The following is a 14,187-nucleotide window of genomic DNA, read 5'->3' on the forward strand; positions in this document are numbered from 1 at the left end:
CTTCCACTTCGACAGCAGAAGGTTCTGAAATATAGCGAGGCGATGAAGCATGCCCGAAGCTTGAGGAGTGTAGATTACTTTGCTCGGGACGGTATCTTATTAAATGCTTTGAATTATTGTGCAGAGGGCCCAAATATGTTCTCTGATTCACTCAATCTATATAGAGAGCAGGAAAACGATGATTATGGTAAGTAAAAGACTGAAGCTCACGAACATTTGTAGGGTCTGTTCTGTACGGGGGGCAATTATAAGCAAAAATTAACTTTTTCGCAACAGTGATAGGTACATGCATTATTTGGTGTGGCCATTATGTGAGTAAATCAGGTATTTTGTTAGTATTGACTGCCGTTGGCTAGCAGCTTCGTGCCGATACGCGAAAGCAGTACCTTTACATTAAGAGGAAAACATCCACGTGCCAAGTACTGGGCAGATGCATGGCGATCTGTTACAGAGGAAGAAAAACCTGAGCGTCGCTGAAGCCCAGAGGTGAACCGACGCGGAGACTAGCCAAGCCAAATACTCAGTGATTCTCGAGGCACGCTTTACATTAGATGATGATAATCCACCTTTTGTACAAGAGAAAATGTAAAAAACCAGCGCATCTGGGTGACCCAATTTCCACGAGACTTCAGGTGCTCATGGGAAATGGTATGTGCGTGCACCGGTCACCCGCATACATTGCGCGTGCGTAATTTAAAGCGGCAGCTTGTTTTCTGCCAGTGAAGCTTGGGAGACTGCATTGAAGGAGAGGCGCGCATTCATGGAGCGGAGGCTTCAAAAATGCAGGTTATCACTGTCAGTCCTTTGCACGCTACGACTTACTTTGATGGCAAACAGCATGCAGCGCCCTGCACTAGAGATGCTCACTTGGTTCGATGGTTTGTAGCCATGGCGTCTGGACCTCTTATATCTTGATAGCAACAGTCGTAGTGCGTATGGAGAGGTAAAGGTAATGATATCACAGTACACGGTATGCTAAATGTGTCTATTAGCCAGCAAAGTCGCACGCAAACAACATGCAATAACGTTGGTAAACTAACCACTGCCTTCGTTCTTTTCCGAAACAGGTTTACGGCCATCGGGGGTCAAAGTAATGTTGAGCGTGTCGAAGCGCGGCTCCGTCACAAGGCAAGACGTTGGCAGGCGTGAAGGCAGGGGCCCTAGAATGATAACAGAGAAGCAGTCAATGACTGTGGCACATGACAAAACAAATCGCGTATTTCTGACTGCGGTCAACAGTTATTCTGCCCACGAATGAACTGCGCAGAGGCCGACAACCGGGCTAGACTCACAAACAAAAGAAAGTTATCGATTATTCTCGTTAGTCTATAAGAGGCATCAGAAGACAATACTTAGCAGTTGAAATCAAGCAAGCTTAATAGACGAGTAGAAATCTGGGCCATTTTATACATGGTGAAGAAGCCTGTAAAGCAGGGCATTGAGGTTGTGTTTTCTGCCTCCTTACAAGCTTTCTGGCTTATGCGCGCCCATCTCAAGAGGCAAGTGAAGAAATTCTGTTTGACGCAGCATGAGAACCTGTTCACGCCATGTGACACGCGCGTGGTATGTAAGTTCCCGCTTACGTGCGAAGGTTTACATCGGCCAAACAGGCCGATATATCAATAATCGGCTGCGTGCACCTGAACACCACAAGTCCTTGGGTTCTGCTAATAATGGAGCGAATTTGCTTCGCGATTGCAGGGAGTGTGATTGCTACCCTCACCTCGGGTAGCAATTCTTGGCAAGGGTAGGGGCATAGAGAAGCGCGACATTCTAGAAGCATTCTTCGTCGGTATGCATGACGATAACTGTATCAGTACCACTTCAGTGCACTTGCTTGGAAAAGAATTCGCCTTCTCAGATAGCCGTTGATAGATACGTTGCTTATATTCCCTTTGTTATTTCCGGAATGTGGCCATAATTGTGCCAGGCATGCCCATGCTAACCTTACTAGGGGAGGGGGGGGTTGCTGTTTTCATTAAAGCACATTTGCTAGTCCAGTCGTTCTGATCTACGTCTCTCTTCTAGTACTTGTCCTTTTTGACTGGCTCTCCTCTTCATCAGGTTTAACACAATAAAATAACACAATTATATCCGCTGTCGACGGTATGCTATGATCAATACTTGCAAAACATTGTTTTTCTGTAGCTCTGGAATCCAACGTACATAATTTTATCTCCACTGGCTGCATATTGATTACCATCGCATGGAGTGGTTTGCTCAGCCGTGATGACCCTCGAGTTACACAGCATCCATTGGTGCTGCGAAGTCACTTCGGTTTCGAAACATTCACGGCGCATAAGTGTCTTTCTTAAGTGTCAGTGTAGTTAATAAAAGGCAGACATGAAGCTGTGACGTCAGCATTACGCCACCTATTAACTAAGACAAAGGTGCCACACTGTGCTCCATTCGTCACATTTTATGCCTTAATAGGAAAGCCTTGAACACAAAAACCACTTTCTGTAAAGAAATTGCTGCCAGAATGTTTGACATCTCAGGCTTTCATATTCTGCACGGGAAGTAGGCATAATCGGTGTTGCGCTGCTCCCCACACACACTCCCCTCACATCATCTTCCACGTTGATCGATGATACGGTTTGGAGCCCTGCTACGTGACTCGATAGCTAAACCTTGTGGTTTTGACACCTTTGGCGAATGTTGTGCGCACCTTAAATTTTGTGCGTTTCATATAGAGACAGTTTTAAACACCAGGTCACCAAGCAGGAACTGTTCGTTAGCCCTGAAAAATCTGCCATGAAAAGTACAGACGCGATGCCAGATATAAGGTGTCTGATTATTTTGTACTGTTATGGTAATTCCAAAGACGTGTACCATCACGTACGTATCGCTTTTCTGCAGTGCGTATGTACATCGAAAAAAAAAAAACTTGCCACTAGTTATGAAGTCGTCCTGCAGAATGGCCTCGATGTCGGGCCTCTTTTCAGGCTGTGGATGAAGCATCTTTCGGATCAGGGCTTTGGCCGAGGGGCTCACCGCCAGAGGGATGTGGTAGTCATTCTTTTTTATGCGCACGTAAGTATCCTTCAGCGTGTGGGTCTCAAACGGAGGATATCCCGCAAGCATAGTGAACCTGCAAAGAACGGTCACATACCGATTATTTGGACCCGCACAGCTCCATACTTGCCATGGCAGTGAACCATGCTAGGTCGTCTTTAATAAGCGGCACATCCTCAATGGGCTGTGAAAGTTTTGTCGGGATGAAAAGCAAACTTGCAGAATGCAAACACTGTTGGCAAAGGCTCAGGGGGAAGAAAGGAAAGTGCACGCATGCTGCAGCAATGGGAAAGCCTGCGGTAAAGTTTGTTCTTACAGTGATAGCCATACGGAGGTCGTGTGTGGGCTTCGAAGTCACTTCTAGAAACAGAAATGTTATCTCGCAACAAAGAAGATTGCCGAGTGTTTTGCCTGCACGATAGACTTGATGAAGAGTGCGTTCTGTTGGACGAATTGGTCATACATGGTTAAGCAAAGGTACTGCCCCCCCCAAAAAACAGGCGAGAAGACGAAAAGGATTTTATTGAGAAGAACAGAGATAATTATATCGTCATGTCTGCAAAATATTTACTTTGCGCATGCAAGAAACCTGCTTTCCTTCTGATACAGCTTTATCATGATGTCGCTGATAAAGAATGAACAAAAAAGATGATTGTGTCAGCGACACCTTGATAGAGTTGTATCAGAAGGAAAGCAGGTTTCTAGCATGCGCGCAGTAAATATTTTGGCCGACATGACGATATAAGTATCCATGTTCTTCCGAATAAACTCAGTCACGAGTGTGCGCCCGTCCTTGTCGTCTTCTCGTCCGTTTTTTTTTGCACAGTATCCTTGCTTAACCAAGACTTGATGAGTTTACATGCTAATCCTTGTGCTAGAAAAGACAATTGTTTGCTTAACTTTGCGCAGTTTTGTTTCCTAAATGTACGCAGAACCTTACGCATGTCAAACGTGTTCCTTGTAAAAATTCTACGCCCTGCTGTCAACGTTTGCGGTGGTACCATCCCTGTCTACTACAATCAAGTTTTAAGAAATACTTCAAAGAGTAATGCTCGAACAAACTTGTCAAGACGCACTCACGGCAATTTTACTCATTTTGTGCGAAAAGTGCATGCTTAGTCCTTTCGGTGCAGTAAGCCTCAAGCAACCTTTTCATTTGCGAAAGCGGAGACACAGCCAGGTGAAATGATGGAATCAGGATATTCGGCAGACTTGATTGACGAAAATTTTCCAAGCTCAAGTAGCCAAGGAAAGTGCTGAAGAACGCTTCTTTGATATCAACGCTAGAGGCATTTATCCTACAGGGGCATTGAAGTAGCTGACTATGATGATAATGACGATGCATCACTTGACTCATTTAAAATAATTTTTTTTGGTGTTCTGGCATAGGTTCACGAAAATTTTAAGCACAGTGAGTAACATATTGGATTGGATTCGGTTATGTGGCCTTAGTTTTGTCACAGGTGGGGCCGCTTCGCCGCTCTTTACGGAAGCCAGTAAGTATGAGTACGCGCGATGGCTCAGAGGACTCACAGGATGCACCCAATGGACCAGATGTCGACCTCATAACTGTGCCCCTTCTTGGCCAGGATCTCTGGGGCGATGCAGTTGGGGGTACCAGAGAGGGTCTTCTTTCGCTCCCCCTCGTAGTCAAGACGGGTGGCAAGCCCAAAGCCTCCCACTTTGAGCTCCATGCTTTCATTGAGCAGCAGGTTACCAAGCTTCAGGTCACGATGAATGACCCGCTGCTGCACCAGATACCGGCAGGCAAGGAGGAGCTGGTGCAGAAAGTACCGCACCTCTGGCTCAGTCAGCGTCAGCCGATGCCGGTGCACCTCCATCAGAGACTGGAAAATATTGCAAAACAAGGTTTGTGAACCAAACGTATTGAAACCATGGCACGTCGACTATAGAAGGCACCTGGTACCCAATGAGCGCCCACAGTGGCTCCTGAGCGCGTGTGTTAGCCATAAACCGAGCATCAGGCTTTCTTCTGCCCCTCATGTCTCGGGGAGTAGAACCCAGATTTGAATTCTCTGGGCAGATTTGTCATGGCCCCCGACAAACAAATCAATGGATGCGTCAGTCATCTCTACCGTCCACCACTCAGCAAGCCACTAAATCACACACTGCTGGGCTTATGGCTTACCTGTATATTAGTACGTGCAATAAATCATACCCTGCTGAAAAATGTTGTATGTGCAATAAACTCATACAGTTTATAATACAAATATCATACACTTATCATACAAATCATAGAAAATTATCATACAAATGTCATAGATTTCTGTAAAATCATACAGTCATCATAGAGATGTCATACAATATCATACAAATTGCATGATATATCATTCAGATTGTATGATATTCTATGATGAAACCTCTATGAGGTTATTGCATCATAGAACTCTTTTTCAGCAGGGTGGGCCGGGGCCACCGCGGATGCGGGGAGCCGTGCGGAAGGCGCACAAACGCCAAGTCGCCTGCGCACCTCGAGACAAAGTTCCCCGAGCGTGTTTGAGTTTGCTCCGTATCCAGGCTCCATATTCTCTTCAAAATTCTTTCCATTGCTTATGTCCCACTCACCAATGGTTATGGTTTGGTGTTTTGTATCTATCCTAGTTCATTGTTCTTGATAGTGTCTTTCTGAATTTTATTTTTGATTCAACCTCTGCGTATACGGAGAACGCGTCAATGCCAGTGGCATTTCTCCACCCCGACTTATGGTGACACTAAATGCACCGAATAGCAATTACCCCCACCTACAAGCGCTCGACACTTACGTGGACTCAAATTATACCTGCACCTTTCACTGAATCAAATTCAGTTGCATTGTATTGTGTGGTATTATAAACACTCATCACCTACTTCATTGCCCGGAGAATTTGGCTTGTTTTTCACCGATATTTTTTTCTCTGCATTATCCACTTTATGGATTCTTTTTATCAGAAGCTTAAATGTCGACATTAAGTGGGCGGGATTGTAGTCCATTTCCAGCGGAAGAGCCATGGTCACTATAACTGTGAAACCTTCACCCGCAGAACCTCTAGCGGAGCGGATTGGGGTGCCTTCCGGGGACCGTTCGGACGCTCAAGATGCTTCCACCGGAACATCCACCGGTAAAATCAGTCTTCCTCTTACAAACATAATTCCACCGCACGCAAACCATTTCTACCTTCCAGAAACCCTAAGCCAACAGAAGCCCACACAGAGGTTGAACGAAGAAGCGACGGTGAAATAGGAACAAAGACTTAATCAAAAGGCGTACAACATAAATGCCGAACATACAACCAACACACCTAACACAGATCTGTCGAGTGAGATCGCATGATGACCTTTGCATTTTTTTTTCAGGAGAAGAAAGCAACCAATACGTAGCGTACCACGGATAGTTGACATAGCTAAGGATAGAGACGGAGAACATGGCGTCTTCGCCGAATGAAAACAACTCCTTCAGAGAGTACGCTTTCGTGCATTTATGCTCATAAAATACGAAAAAGAACAGGCAAGCGTTGAGGCATTCCTTGCCGACGGCGCAGCCTAGCAAACCTTGGGCGCAACCCGGAGCATGCGCTGTGCGCGTTTGCAGCTGAGAGTAAAATAATAGCAAGAACGTTGGCATCGCACTGAGCGGGAGCCTGCTCAGCCTGACCGATCACGGACTGTTTCGTTTCTGCTGCCATTCACCTAAGCGCTAACCAAGGCCCTGTTACATTTGGTAGAGGTCCGCTTTGGCAAGGCGAAATAAAGCAACCAGGTAGAAGCTCTAATTCGGCCTCGATGAAGTAAAGCGATGAGCGCTGGTGAGAGAGCTACAACCGAGAAGACCTAAGGGTTCCAGGATCCATTGGGTGGAAACAAGCAAGAAAACCATGCGCTACAGAAACCCGCGGTTAAAAATACCAGTCATTCTTCTCAAGTGGCCAGTTCCTAAAACTCACTTGGTCTAAAATGACATCTCAACTGTGATTGACATCTGCGCTGAAAGATATATTATGGTAAAAACGCTAGCCAATTGTTGAGGGGATACTTCATAATGGCTGGCATACAGTGTAGCACATGAAGGACGAAAAGAGAACAGGGCGACCAAAGCTCTGTACTACGTAATTGTTGATATCTTGCGCTGTACGCCAGGCATTTTTCTGTGTCAGATGCACTGTAGCCCTTTTGAGGTAAACAAAAACAACCCATTCAGCCTTCTGAAATTCTTCTATCCACTCGACGGGAATACGGAACGGAACGGCCAAGTGGGTGACATCACTTCAAAGAGGCGGATCCGCACAAGCCAGGGTGTAGTGTAGCGCATACGATGCGCGCAGCTGCGCATTTTTGCAAATTCGTAACAACCAAATGTAATCATGCGCCAAAAGTAGAGCCTCGCAAACCAGCTCGGGTGCTGAGGAGCTATGAAGCGTTCCAGTCATGATCCTAATGGTTAAGTTCACCGCCTTTATGAGGAACACCATGCAGGCGCATATGAACTTCCGCTGACGAGGCTGCACGAGGGAAACTAGATGCAGCAGCACGGGTGACCGACCCGTGCCCCGAACAAGTACTCGTTGTGAAGGGGCAACCAGCGGGAGGTTGGGATGCTAGGTGTAACAATTTCAGTCATGCTGTGAATTGACATACGCGGGATCTTGTGTTCTGCAGCGGCCATTGCGGGCCCTAACACTTGCAGTGTTAGCCGATCCACGGCCTGGATAGTAGCGGCGACTTCTTCGGCAAGTGACTCAGAAACGCCGAAGACACTCAGCACACTTTTGATGCACTTCCGATAGCGTAGCGACAGCGGGGTCTCTCTTCATTGGCCGCTCATCGCACGCATCAGAGCTATCCAGGCTCGGAACGTGGCGCTGTGTCCAATCTTGAGCAAGGGCTATCATGTTCCGCTGCGGTAAGGTGCCAGGTATAAGGTTGCAGTTGAGGCAATGCGCATCTCCTCTGCAGCATTCACAACAGACAGCAGACGGTGGTGTTGCCTCCAGCCGTCACATACTAATCGATAGAAGTTTTTGCAGGGGTTTTGTGACCGATTGACAGAAGATTCGAGTTGAGACTGGTACATTTCGCAGGCTATGCTGTGACAACTAGGGAGGAGAGGGTTATCTGTGTTCTTAACGTGGGGGCGTCGTGTGGGTGTGCGCCAAATATCTCCACGCTGGACTTGCATCCAGTCCGTCGTGATCACGTAGATGAGTCCTGTAGACGCAAAGACCACAAGTACTGCCAGGAGAACTACCTTTATCCAGGAGCACAACCTCGAGTTCGCCTGGCGATTGATAATTCTCTCGCCCCGAGTACCCTGCGTAGGTGAAACAGAGAGTGCGTTATCTTTTACCGTTACGTGAAGCCTATAGACACTTTAAATGAAGTTGATATCTGTGTACAACCCTTAGCTACATATGGCGCACGACACGCGGCGTAATGGAAGGCTAGTACCATATTTAAGCGACCTGGCAGTTCTCATCAGTCATCCATATATCGAAAAGGGGTCTTTTTTACCCCTTGATGTCCAGGCAATGAAAATGTAGCAAAGCAGAAGTTTGCGTTAGTTGTTGAATATTCACTGTGAGAAGGAGGGGCACCTAAGCTCCTTCTTAAGGGTATGATGCGATGGCGTTAATGGGTCCCTTCGGCGGCCTGGGGTCATCTTTGCGTGTCGCCTGGTTGACTCGTTTGTTCTGTCTTTTTTGCGCTCATAGATCGTTGGCAGATCTCACACCATTCCTGGCGCAGTGGTTCAGCAGTTAACCGATGCTTCACAGCGGCGGCAGGTGGCTGTTTTAAGCGCTGCCACCGGTGGCACTTGTGAGACCGAGGTTGCTCTCCCCGAAAACCTCAAGGGACCAGTCACCTGCCATTTCACGGTCACCTGCCAGGTTGCGATGACATCACAAGGAGGTCACGTGACCTAGGTGGCGGATGGCTCATGTTGCACACACGGCGATGTTCGGCTTTACCTATTAGAGTGAAGCTATCGCTTCAAAACAGAAAACTAGATGGAGCACGCAAGAGAAACAAGACAACACCCGCGCTGACTCACACCTTAAGGCTTAATGAAATGTTTGGTTTGGTTTTTGAGGGTTTAGCGTCCCAAAGCGATCCAGGCTATGACGGACAGCGTAGTGAAGGGCTAGGGAAATTTCGACCAACTGGGGTCTTTTAACATGCACTGACATCGCACAGTACACGGGCCTCTAGAATTTCGCTTCCATCGAAATTCACCCATCGCGGCCGGGGTAGAACCCGCATCTTTCGGGTCAGCAGCCTAGTGCCATATTCACTGATCCACCTCGGCGGCTGGGTTTAATGAAAGGGCGAATGAATAGATACGGAGTACCACCGAAAACTGCGCGCATGAGCGCGTGGGGTGAAAGCATGCAACGAAAAGAAAAAGTTACTAGTCAGGTGCATAGGGTAGCTGGGCATATAATTAGCGGATCTCTTCGTCTGACACGGCCACCAAAGGCTGACTGATGAGACAAGGGTTAGCGTTTTCCTTACAAAAAAGGCTAACGTCACATCAGGAGTCCCCTGGTCCTGATGACGGAACAGGATAGTGGTGCTTGGAAAACGTGCTTGGATTTACGGCCGTGTACCTGAAGACGGTCAAGAGAGACCACTGCCTTGTAAATTTGCGTGCTCAGAAAGCCCTACATTCATGCACCGACCGGTGTGCCTGATGTACACATTACAGCACGACAAGGGCACTCTGTAACGGCACCCTCTGGCATTGTTTAGAGTGCTGTTGTCGTGCGGCGCAAAAAAAGGAATGCGTATGCTGAGGGAAAGCTAGCGCGCAGCGCCCCTGATGTCTGCGACGCCTGACACAGCTCCTTTTATCCTCGTCGTGACGACACTGTTCTATTATATCCATAACGCTTCCTTCATGCAGAGCCTGTACACGCTCCTATGGAAAGTAGTTCGCGCCTTTCTCTTAAAGCTGTGACGTCTGTATGACATAAAGACCTCTATGCGTGCTCAATGGCGTGGTCAATGGCGTATGCGCTGTCGACACCTCTTCTCACGCTATACTGCAGTCTATGCAATGCAAGTGCATTACCAAGCTCGCCTGAGAGCATTACCCTCTTCAACCTCCCGCTTGACTCCACCCACCACGCAGTGTTTACGCTATAACTGCGAAGTCGTTGAACTCAGTGAAAGCTCGCTCATCCGCACTTTTCCGTCTCTGACGCGAGCGCCCGCAGCGCCATACCTTGGTGGCGCCACAAAAACTTTGACGGGGCCAGGTGTGGCTCCTTCGCAAAAAGCCTACAATAAAGAGCTTTCCTTTTAAAGAAAATTGCATATCGCACACATGGGGAGAAGCCACATAGCCCTAGTGCGCCTTGGTTTACTTCGGAAAAGATTTACGCCGCAAGGGCATCTGTGTCGAAAGAGCGCCATGGCACCAGGTATTTTTGTCCACTCAACTTGGGTGCAATGGATAATTTCTCAATCATTTCACCCGAGATTACGAGCACTAGGCCAGAGGAAAGCTTTTACCCATTGTTTCACTGGAAGGATTGGTGGGACTGAGGATCGAACCCTGCACCTCCCGCAAACGAAAGTTATAATGCCTTAGTGGCGCTTGCCATTGTGTAAATGCCATGAACTGCACGTTCACCGACGTTCACCTGACGACTTTTCTTAACTGTTACGCTGGTGTTGTGGAACTCCGCTTGTATGTCCGCGCTACCAGTTTCAAGGTATTTCGCGTCAACCTTGGTAGAATGGTATGTCAAAAAGTTTTTTTTATGTTGTAGGTGAAGTTTAGACGTGACGATCGAGAATCTAATTTGCCATCACGCGTTCAGTAGAACAGCATAGCAGGTCAGACATCGTGGTGGGCCAGTGGCTTAGAATTGAACTATGTCTTCACAATTTTAAAGCTATATACTCTACCTCGACGCTTTGCCACTCTTGCGGAACCGACAGTTGCCACCAGCACATAAAAGGCGTTATAACATCTGGTACGTATAAAATGACCGTGTAAAGCCCACACGCGCCACTTCGGTAACAGTGACAGCAGGGCGTATGATTTCCTAGTTGCTAGTAATCACGGATCGCAGTAACGCGTGACTAGGTCCAAGAATTGGGCCCCGGTCGGCTTTAGTCAGCTGTGGCCTCCACCTCAGTGCCAACAAACAGAGAAGCACACAATAGAACAGAACCCATATTCATATTCTGGCGTATGGCGCCGCAAATAGAATGTGAGTTTATGCCCCTGAGATGCACAGCAGTTCCTCGACAAGCTCTCAAAAGGGGTAACCGTACAAGTAGGAAGAAACTATGCAGGGGTGGTTTTTAAAGTGAGCATATCCGGAACGAATGAAAAAAAAAATATCCTATGCTTTTTTCCTCCGAAGGGAAGCCAAATAGATAATGATCGCTTTTTTGCACCCTCCTGACATCTTCCATTACGTAATAGCTCATTACAAAGACGATGCTAACAAGACGACGCTGCTCTCGCTTTCTGCTAATTGCAGATTTTTACCCAGCGCCTCGATGGCGGAGACTGGCTGGCTGACCAGTGCCACTGGATGTTTACGCTTCCACTCCACCGCTCTTGAAACTTATTGTGAATGTAATAAGGAATGAAAATTATAAAGTTGCAGAGGGAAAAGAACCACATGACTGCAAGCATGGTTGATAGAAGTGCCTGTTTCAAACCAGAACGTGTCTCTTCAAGTTGATCACATATGTCGAGTTACTTTTCGAGTTACTTTTTGGCGGTCGAATTGCGCGCCCGATACCGTGATCTCAGAGCCGCAAGCAGCTTTCCCTGAAGCTGTCCCGACAGGCTGCCAAACTGACTAATGTTTCTGCGGTTCTTATAAAAGTCAAAGCTTTTCACATTAGACCTATCAGTTACGAAAACGAAAAAGGTAAAACAGAGCTCTCTATAAATGCTGGGACATATTATAAAGCAAGAAACATATAGGTATCTTTCTGAGCGTCCTGCTAAAGTTTAAGACCTGTGGGCGACCCAATATTTCCCAGTTTCTGATAATTGCAGAGGTGAGACTTTCAGGGCGAAACTATTCCGATTTTCAGCCGCCCGTAACCGTAGGAACTACGTAGAGTGGGTGACCTGCGTCCCCTTGGCGAACCACCTCATCGTGCTTGCCCAATTGACGGGAGAAGTTACGCAAGCACAGCCGAAAGCTAAAGTTCTGTTAATAAGATCCTGCAATTAATTTTGACTGGCTGGAAAAGTAAGTATAAACATGCGAAGAAATAGCACGTCATAGTTCTATTGAAGAACACAATTCCTGTGGTAGTGACGAGGTGCGAGTTACATCAGTTGCAATTAACTACCATTCATGATTTTCAGTTGTACAGCCGACTCACCCGTTAACCCTTGGTACTGCTTTCTTGGTCTGCGGTAAGGGGAGCATTCCTATTAGGCGTTTATCTCTCTATGGCTGAACTAATATCTCTGCACTCCGGAGCTCTTGCGACGGATTGAAAAGGCTCGGACGGCAAAGAAGGTAACACTGAATTATTTGGTCAAATGTTTAGGGGAATTCCCCAAGGTGGAGTAGATTTGTAATAAGGGAATAATTACTCATTGACATCCACCCAAGCGCAGCCATACGGCTACAAAGCAAAGCTATACAGCTTTCTCAGAAACTTCGTAGTTAAAGAAAAATTTGTCCTGGTCCGGAGTTCGAACCCGGGACCACCGCTACACACCGGAGCAGTCGCTCTACCAACTGAGCTAACCGGGACGGCAAGCTTAGGGTAGGGCGAGAGCGAATTTATCAATAACTCGAACTGGGAACAGTGTTGGTCAAATGTTTAGGGGAATCCCCCAAGGTGGAGTTGATTTGTAATAAGGGAGTAATTACTCATTGAGATCCACCCAAGCGCAGCCATACGGCTACGAAGGAAAGCTATACAGCTTTCTCAGACACTTCGCGAAGTTTCTGAGCAAGCTGTATAGCTTTCCTTCGTAGCCGTATGGCTGCGCTTGGGTGGATCTCAATGAGTAATTACTCCCTTATTACTGAACTATTTCTTCAAGAGATCCATGGCCGCGACGGGGGATGCTTTTTGCGTAACTAGATGTAAAAACCACCGCCCTACGAAGTTCGAGTACGCTCTTTACTTGTTGCATGATGCGAGCGAAGAAATTTTTAGTTGCGCGGCAACCTACCGCGTGGTGAATACTACGGGTGGTGCCGTGACGTTCACCTAGAGCTGGTTACACGAGAAACCTTGCCTGCATTACGTGAATGCAATATCGGTTATGCGAGAAGTACGCAGAGTTATTTAGAGTTCAAAACATTACCTAGTGAAATGTAGACGTCACCATAGAAATTCAACTGTAAAAACCCCCTCCCCTCGCCGCTGAAAACGAACTACGACACTCCCAGCGATATACTCTTCGACAGTATCGGAATCTCTATTGCAAGGACGTGCTTTCCAGCATCGCTAGGGCTGCCTTCCCTGTGAAAATAAACGAACAGGGCACGGAACTCAAGCAGGTAGTCTAACTTGGGCTGTTACTGGATATAGCTGTTACTTGTTCCATACCTGGTCTGCTGGTAGCTGGCGCCGCTGGTCTCGAGCCCCTGGTGCACGTCCCGGCGCGGACACTGGGGCGTCTCCTTGGGCCAACTCCAGATCCGTACGCTCCAGCGGTTCTTCTATCTCGTTCAACACGACCTCCACGCCGAGGCTGCAACGGATGGACCCAGGTCTCCGAGGCTGGGACACGTTGCTCCTGCCGCCCCAGAAGACTTCAAGGTCGAAGTCGGCGGAGGTGGTAACAGGGCCACTGTCCCAGGCGCTGGGCAAATCCTCAGCAATGGACACGTTGTTGAACCCGAGCGGGACGGCGGTGCGCTTGGGCATGGCTGTCTGAGCTGAGCGTGAAATCGCAGGAATTCCCGGTAGCCTCGGAATCTGTTGTCGCTCTGTCAGTTCGCTTTGAGTGCGAGCACTGCCGCTGCTGCTCCTACGCGCGCCAGGTTCCGAATGCAGCGCGTGGTGCTCGCGCTGTCGTGATCATCATCTACCTCTTCCCGCGCCAAGAACGTACCCGTGGTGAAGAATTGAGCCGATGGTCCCCTACAAGGTAAAAAGTTTAAAAATTGAGCACTTCCTACTTGCAGCGCGTATTATACTATTTAACAAAAGTCATAAAAATCGGCGCGCATT

General features: G+C 47.6%; 1 protein-coding gene across 1 annotated transcript; it reads right to left on the reverse strand.

Moving 5' to 3' along the window:
* Positions 1-1,035: 1,035 nt before the first annotated feature.
* Positions 1,036-13,881, reverse strand: LOC149354050 (serine/threonine-protein kinase PLK1-like). Its single transcript, XM_089575915.1, has 4 exons — positions 13,561-13,881; positions 4,549-4,862; positions 2,892-3,091; positions 1,036-1,160 (listed from the first exon to the last, which is right to left on the reverse strand). The coding sequence occupies exons 1-4, from the start codon at positions 13,879-13,881 to the stop codon at positions 1,036-1,038; spliced, it is 960 nt and encodes a 319-aa protein (XP_089432041.1).
* Positions 13,882-14,187: the final 306 nt, after the last annotated feature.

Source organism: Amblyomma mixtum, chromosome 3 (assembly GCF_055824585.1).
Source record: "Amblyomma mixtum isolate Tamu chromosome 3, ASM5582458v1, whole genome shotgun sequence".
NCBI classification, from domain to species: Eukaryota; Metazoa; Arthropoda; class Arachnida; order Ixodida; family Ixodidae; genus Amblyomma; species Amblyomma mixtum.

What these genes read in the sequence shown, in the direction of transcription:
- LOC149354050 (XM_089575915.1), bottom strand. Translation starts at nt 13,881, where the DNA reads ATGCCCAAGCGCACCGCCGTCCCGCTCGGGTTCAACAACGTGTCCATT. An exon ending in GCCAGCTACCAGCAGACCAG is followed by an intron (nt 4,863 to 13,560) that starts GTATGGAACAAG and finishes AATATTTTCCAG; the next exon opens with TCTCTGATGGAGGTGCACCG. An exon ending in TGGTCCATTGGGTGCATCCT is followed by an intron (nt 3,092 to 4,548) that starts GTGAGTCCTCTG and finishes CGTTCTTTGCAG; the next exon opens with GTTCACTATGCTTGCGGGAT.